The sequence below is a fragment of the Microcaecilia unicolor genome, chromosome 2 (assembly GCF_901765095.1).
Source record: "Microcaecilia unicolor chromosome 2, aMicUni1.1, whole genome shotgun sequence".
In the NCBI taxonomy this organism is placed as follows: domain Eukaryota; kingdom Metazoa; phylum Chordata; class Amphibia; order Gymnophiona; family Siphonopidae; genus Microcaecilia; species Microcaecilia unicolor.
In genome coordinates this window covers 166,361,277-166,369,632 of record NC_044032.1, presented here as the reverse complement: position 1 = coordinate 166,369,632, position 8,356 = coordinate 166,361,277, and the positions used below count along the sequence as shown (strand labels likewise).

At 40.1% G+C, this 8,356-nt stretch overlaps 1 protein-coding gene across 1 annotated transcript in view; it reads right to left on the bottom strand.

Annotated features, from left to right (window-relative positions):
• Positions 1-462: 462 nt before the first annotated feature.
• MAN2A1 (mannosidase alpha class 2A member 1) overlaps positions 463-8,356 on the bottom strand; it is a 228,043-nt gene continuing 220,149 nt past the window's right edge. The window contains exon 22 of the mRNA XM_030193463.1: positions 463-906. Coding sequence (XP_030049323.1) covers positions 754-906 — 153 coding nt within the window. The 3' untranslated portion in view covers positions 463-753. The remainder of the gene's footprint in view (positions 907-8,356) is intronic.

The following is an 8,356-nucleotide window of genomic DNA, read 5'->3' as shown; positions in this document are numbered from 1 at the left end:
AAGTACAATTTGATGTGCATATTTATAGAATGCTATACAGTATACAACATACAACTTTCTTTTAAAGCAGGACCAATTAATATATCTAGTTTTGCTTCAAAATGAATCTGGATTTATAAGTTGCTAAGATAAACACTTGGGATTGGGGGAAAAACTGACCATCACTGATGTCAAAAAGGCTCTTGATTGCACTTTATCAAAAAATTAAATCATCACAGCACAAAATATTCCAGTTACTTATATAAACTATTTGGCATCAGCTTTTACCGAGGGGATCTTTTACAAAGGAACGCTAAAAATAAAAATGCTACAGACACCAATGGGTGTCCCTAGCATTTAGCACCCACTAAAAACGCTACTGTGCCTTTGTAGAAGACCCCCAAAAGTGTTTCTTGTTCAACTTTCATTTCTTACTTGTAAAAATGGGACTTCAACGTTGCAATTATATAAATTATATTTTAAAAAATACAATAAAATAAAAAGGAGCAACATTTAACCTGAGATTCAACCTGTTGCTGAGAGGTTAGCATCTTAGAAATATGTTTTTCATTGCATTCATCCACATTAATACTTTTTGTTTTAAAAATATGTTTACAACATGGCTTTTCATGTTGGTTGAAAAAAATAATTGATGTAATGTCTTCTCACAGTATCCAAAAGCTGTTAACAACAATGTACTTCTTTTATTGCAAGTTCAACAGATGAGATATAATTGCCAGTCATTTTTCTTCATTTAAAATTTTCAAGTCATGTTTATCTCAGTTTAATTCGGAATGCACTTATCTCCATAGGATTCATATGGATTTCACTTGTATTACTGGCATCTGGAGATGCATGCATCAAGGATAAAGATGCAGGTACAAGACTTTCAATGTTCAGCTGACTGAAGAGTTTATGAACAAGAATCTGAAAAATATAAAATAATTTATTTAAAATGTCTACGCAAGCAATTTTATCAAAATTGACCTGGACTGTCAGTATGTCACACCAGTTGAAGTACAGAGATATGAGGTTGAAGATTTCAGTTCCCTAGAGCTAATTACTTAGGGTTCTTTTTCTAAAGTGCGCTGAAAAGTGGCCTGCACTGGTGTAGATGCATGAATTGGGCACGTGCAGGACCATTTTCAGCACATCTCCAAGAGAAGGCCTTTTTTGGGGTCAAAAATGGAAGCGCAGCAAAATGAATATTGGCACATGTCCATTTTAGGCCTGAGACCTTACCATTACCCATTCACTTAGTGGTAAGGTCTCACACATTAACCGGCGGTAATTGTCAGCGTGCAAATGCTGATTACTGCCTGGTTAGCGCTGCACACTGGAAGTTTTCCGGCACACATAGTGGGCGCCCATAAAAGATGAAATTACCGCCCAGGCCACATGGTAGCCAGGCGGTAGTTCTGAATTGGTGTGCGTTGGGCGCACATAGGCGCCTACGGGGTTTAGTAAAAGGGCCCCTTTATTTCCCTCTGCTTAGATTGCAAACTGCAAACTACATCATGTCATAGATCAGTTAGCATATTATCAAACAAAAGTGTAATAAGAAAATTCTAACATAGGAGTAGTATTTATTCTTGACTTTGTAGTAAAGAATACTAAAAGACTAATCAACATAACATTTCAGTCTGTGGCGTAGCTAAGGGGGGGGGGCAGTAATTCCTCCAAATAGATTTTAGGAGAAAGTGGTGCCTATGCCACTAACGTTTCCTCCTGAATGCTGCTTTCTTCAGTCTGCGGCAGCCTAGAGGAACTAAGAGTTTCCCTTCCCCTCGCTGACTGACTTGCGCAGCTGCCTCCCCAACTTGTCTGCAACAAAATGAAGCTGTGCGCCAGCCAGGCCATAGCCCTATGCACACCACTGCAGTCTCTGCCAATTTCCCTATTCCGCTCCTCCAAGATGTAACTTCCTGTTTGGGAGGGAGCGGAGAAGAAGGAAACCGGTAGTGGAACTCATAGGGCTATGGCCCCACACACAGCTTCATTTTTGTTGCAGCCAAGTTGGGGAGGCAACAGCGTGAACAAGGAGCTTGACATCAAAAAGTTGAAGCCATTAGGTAGGTCTTCCCTTCCCTCTTCTTCATGCAGCCATTATTCTTGTTTACCCAAAACAAGTAAGCAAAGCTAGAAGCTACTCTATCCAAGTTGTCATTTTTTAAAATTGTTGGTAGCATTTTTATTTGATCTCATATTTTTAAAAATGCCGGCTTGTGCAGCATACGGATGTATACAGAGGAAGTATTTTTTTTTTAAACATGCCAGCTTGTGCAGCAAAAGGATGTACACAGAAACAGCATTGGTTTCATTTGTTAGAGTACTAATTTGTTCTACATTTTAAATCATTGTGTCTTTTGGAGTGGCTGGTTATAGGGACTTCCTGTAATCGTGCAGAAAATGTTTTCTTTTTTTTTTCTCCACCTAGTAATGGAGCACCTGATTCTCATAATGTGTCTGTTTTGGTGGCCAACAATCAGACTTACTATTCATAAGTACAACTTTTTAAAAAACATTTATTAGGTTGAAACCTGGGAGCATTTAACATCTTTTTTTTTCTTCCTGTGCCTACATCAAAAGAAAAAGATGGCATTTGGGAACTTGCTCCTTTTGTTTTGCGGATTGCAGTGGTATATTATAAAAATGCACTTGCCTTTTTTATTACTACTATTTTGCAGAGAGCTACTGAATAATGAGGGAAAGGCTTCCTTCATGCAGAAGTTCTGTCCAGTCAGTAAAGGCCCCGTTTACTAAGCCGCGCAAGAGGCATGTTAGTGCTTTTAGCATGCGCTAACCATTAGCACGGGCTGTGTAGGTGCCCACAATATTCCTATGGGCACCTAGAAAGTGCGCACTAATTTTATGCACACGCTAAAAACGCTAACGCACCTTAGTAAACAGGGCCCTAAATGTGCCACCAGTTTAGCATCCTATTAGGTTAGTTCAATAGAAAATAAATCTGTTGTCTCAGGCTGCTTGCTATGTGAATATGCCTATCACTGTTTCAAATTACATGTTGCAACACGGACTATTCCCCAAGGACAAAGAAAATATACTTCTTACCCCTATACCCAAAGACTTAAAGAAAAAACTAAAACGACACAACCAACTATCGACCAGTAGCATCAATCCCCCTGGTAGTCAAACTAATGGAAAGTATGGTAACCAAACAACTTATCAACTACTTAAACAAATTCACTATACTACATGAATCACAGTCAGGATTTCGATCCAACCATAGCACTGAAACAGTGCTAACCACTCTCATAACCAAATTTAAACAATTGCAACTGGAAACAACGTGCTCCTCCTACAATTTGACATGTCCAGCGCGTTCGATATGGTCAGCCACCAAATACTCTCAAACATCCTGGACTACTTCGGGATTGGAGGAAACGTACTTAGATGGTTCGAAGGCTTCTTAACGGCAAGACCCTACCAAGTGATACAAACTCAAAAACGTCAACACCATGGAAACCTGAATGCGGAATACAAGGATCACCGCTCTTGCCGACTCTTTTTAACTTAATGATGACACCATTAGCCAAATCGCTATCCAACCCATACATCTATGCAGATGATGTTACGATATACATCCCGTTCAAACAAGATATAACCAAAATCACAAACGAAATCACACACAGCCTCCAAATAATGAACTCATGGGCGGACGCATTCCAACTAAAGCTAAACGCAGAAAAAACACAATGTCTCATCCTGTCCTCACAATACAATACAAACAAACCCAATACCATAAATACCCCGGACTACACCCTTCCGATCTCAGACAGCTTGAAAATATTGGGAGTCACAATTGACCGAAATCTCACACTAGAAGATTACGCGAAAAATACAGCAAAGAAGATGTTCTACTCAATGTGGAAACTTAAAAGGATCAAACCTTTCTTCCTAAGGGGAGTATTCCGCAGCCTAGTACAATCAATGGTACAAAGCCATCTAGACTACTGCAATGCAATTTATGCTGGATGCAAAGAACAAATCATTAAGAAACTTCAAACCGCTCAAAATACAGCAGCCAGACTCATAGTTGGGAAAGCGAAATACGAAAGTGCCAAACCTCTAAGAAAGAAACTACACTGGCTCCCACTAAAAGAACGAATTGCATTCAAAGTCTGCACCCTGGTCCACAAAATCGTTCATGGGGAAGCCCCGGCCTATATGTCAGACCTTATAGACTTGCCTACAAGGAACGCAAAAAGATCAGCACGCACATTCCTCAATCTCCACTACCCTAATTGCAAAGGGCTAAAATATAAATCCACATACGCGACCAGTTTCTCATACATTTGCACGCAGCTATGGAACGCACTACCGAAGGCCATAAAAACAACACAAGACCTAGCTAGCTTCCAAAGGCTACTGAAAACAGATCTGTTCAAGAAGGCATACCATAAACATCCATCTGAAATACTAAATAATAAGACTTTACACGACCTAGACAGAACTGAAATCTTTCACTGAACTGGTTAACCTCTTTGCCATTAATGAACAAGCACTACCACTTTAATCTTTATGTAGAATAGGATCTCTCCATAGTCGATGACCTAATGTATGCTACAATCCAATTTATTACTCAAGAACCTTCGTGCATTACCATAATATATTCTTCCTTACCATGTATACATGCACATGATATATATCTATACCATGATCTGTTCCATGTATGCTATGTTCCATGCATGTTACCATGTATGTATGCACCTTAACGCAATACCATTTGTAATTCTGTTACCCGGAAATGGCGACCGTCATTCCGGCAAATGTAAGCCACATTGAGCCTGCAAATTGGTGGGAAAATGTGGGATACAAATGCTACAAATAATAAATAATAATAATAAAAATAATATTGCTACTAAGTATTACATATTATGGGCATTTGCTTTAAACTTTGTTTTAATTCATTTATCCAGTCTTTACATGCACATTTTGCTTTTTAAACCCAAAGGTGAATCCTAAGGGTGGTTGATCAATTAGGTATAAAAAGTGTTGTTTCTGACTTTATTTGTTTTGGACTACTTTGGATCCTGCTGATCTGTACGTCTGCTGTCTAGAATTTTAGAACATGGAAATGAGAAAATAAAAATTAAATTTTGGATGTACTCTGTAGAAGTTGTTGTTTACTTTTGCAATGTGTGTAAGGATGCTTGTTCTGGTGTGTGCATATGATAATATTTGAATAACTGCCTATACTTATGGCTATGATTTCTGAACATGCGGCATCATTAAAGGCCAGACTTTTAAATGCCCAGTTGGGTATAAATGCTAATCTCAACTTTGTCAAATGCTTCAGCCATATCCATGTACTTGCTCCCATGATATAACTGAATTCTATTATTCTGTCTCGCTGTATTTCCAAATGTAAGCCACATTGAACCTGTGTTTGCTTGGGCTGTGTGATATAAACGTAAAAATAAAAAGCGTGGGATAATGTGTGATATAAATGACAAAATAAAATTCTGTACCCTCCACCTTTTTAAGACACTGCCTATCCAGCTGGATGGTGATGGCACAAAGAAAGCAAATTTTGTTCAGTGAAATAACCTGTTCCTTAGTTGGGCTCTAGTATTACCATATTGAAAATGAGGCCATACCATGCCTCTATGGTTATGGTCTACTAATAAGTTAAATGATTAACTGGCTTTCTTGAAAGGATTATATAAACTTTGGATGCATGACTAGGGTCACAACCATATACTTATTTATTCAGCATCACAATTCCTCATGTACAGCCACAAAACCTTTCAGGGTGGATAGTGTTCACAATAAGCTCCTTTTATTATTGACCAGATAAAGGAGATAAGAGTTTTCAGTTTTGGTACAGTATAAGTCATCACAAGACAAAATATAAGAAAACCAATGGACTGCATTAGGGGCTTATAGCCCGTTTAGTTATGTTTAAACAAAAAAGATCTGCATGAAACAAAATAATTTATTTTTATTTTGACTTCTAAAATCACTTGTCCCTGAAACATGCCTCAAAACAGAATAATTCATTTGTGTATCTCAAATGTTAACTTCTACAAAACTGATGAAGTGAAGATGTGATTCCATGTGCCCCAATGAAAGGAGAGTTTAATTTAATTTCCATTTAAATTCAATATATTCCATCTTTATAACACCATCAGGCTCATTTTCAAAAGAGATAGTCATCCAAAAAGTGACATAAGTCAGCATTTGGACGTTTATCTCACAAAAACGTCCAAATCAGTATTATGAAAACCTCTTTTTGGACGTCCTTCTCTGAAGTCAGAAGGATGTCCAAATCTCAAGGGGGTGTGCCAGGGGCACGTTCATGGTGGGACTTGGGCATTCCTAAGACATGGACATCTTTCAGCAATAATTGAACAAAACAAAGACATCCAAAACTACAACTTAAGACGTTTTGAGCTAGACCTGTTTTATAGCGAATAGCTGCAGTGGGAATTGAATCCACTTCCCCAGGATCAAAGTCTGCTGCACTAACCACTAGGCTACTCCTCTGCTCCACACAAGAGGTGCCCCAAATGACCAGATGACCACTGGAGGGACTCAGGGATCACGTCCCCTTACTCCCCCAGTGGTCACTATCCCCCTCCCAAAAATGTGATTAAAAATATTACTTGCCAGCCTCACTACTACTACTACTATTTAGCATTTCTATAGCGCTACAAGGCGTACGCAGCGCTGCACAAACATAGAAGAAAGATAGTCCCTGCTCAAACAGCTTACAATCTAATAGACAAAAAATAAAGTAAGCAAATCAAATCAATTAATGTGTTCAGGAAGGAGGAGAGGAGGGTAGGTGGAGGCGAGTGGTTACAAGTGGTTACGAGTCAAAAGCAATGTTAAAAGGTGGGCTTTCAGCCTAGATTTAAAGGTGGCCAAGGATGGGGCAAGACGTAGGGGCTCAGGAAGTTTATTCCAGGCATAGGGTGCAGTGAGACAGAAGGCGCGAAGTCTGGAGTTGGCAGTAGTGGAGAAGGGAACAGATAAGAAGGATTTATCCATGGAGCGGAGTGCACGGGAAGGGGTGTAGGGAAGGACGAGTGTAGAGAGATACTGGGGATTATACTCATGCCAATTAGAATAGCATGCAGGTCCCTGGAGTAGTCTAGTAGTGGTGCACTGCACTGGAGACAGGTGAACCCAGGCTTCTACCTCGCCCTACTTGTTACACTTGTGGAGGAAACTGTGAGCCCTCCAAAACCCACTGTACCCACATATTGGTGCTCCCTTCACCTGTAATGGCTATGGTAGAGGTGTACAGTTGTGGGTATTGGGTTTGGGGGGGGGGGGGCTCATCAGACAAGGTAAGGGAGCAATGATTAGATGTGTACCTGGGAGCATTTTATAAAGTCCACTGCAGTGCCTCCAAGGATGCCCTCTCTATTGCTTTCCTGGGATGTCACTTTTCTACTATTCTACCTGATGCCAAGCTTTCTATATTTTTGTATAACATCTGAGCCTTGTGTCTATTGTTTATCATTAGATTTGGGCTTTGAATTCAGATCTACAGATGAAAAGGAGGTCTAATTACATATATCTAAATACCAGAGTGCTATTTTTCCATACTTCATAGCAAGAGTGCACATTCCCTAATTACCTTTCCCAATGCAACTGAAGTTTTTACCTCTTCAGTGCATGTAAATGGTTTCATCCCTGTGTGGATTCTCTGATGCCATGTAAGGCGTTCATTCCAACCAAAGCTTTTACCACACTCAGGACATGTAAATGGTTTCACTCCTGTGTGTATTCTCTGGTAACATAGTAGATGATGGCAGAAAAAGACCTGCATGGTCCATCCAGTCTGCCCAACAAGATAAACTTATATGTGCTACTTTTTGTGTATACCTTACCTTGATTTGTACCTGTCCTTTTCAGGGCACAGACCATGTAAGTCTACCCAGCACTATCCCCGCTTCCCAACCACCAGCCCCGCCTCCCACCACCGGCTCTGGCACAGACCGTATAAGTCTGCCCAGCACTATCCCCGCCTGCCGCCACCGGCTGTGCCACCCAATCTCGGCTAAGCTCCTTAGGATCTATTCCTTCTGAACAGGATTCCTTTATGTTTATCCCACGCGTGCTTGAATTCTGTTACCATTTTCATTTCCACCACCTCCCGCGGGAGGGCATTCCAAGCACCCACCACTCTCTCCATGAAAAAATACTTCCTGACATTTTTCTTGAGTCTGCCCCCCTTCAATCTCATTTCATGTCCTCTCGTTCTACCTCCTTCGCATCTCCGGAAAAGGTTAGTTTGCGGATTAATACTTTTCAAATATTTGAACGTCTGTATCATATCACCCCTGTTTCTCCTTTCTTCCAGAGTATACCTGTTCAGGTCATCAAGTCTCTCCTCATACGT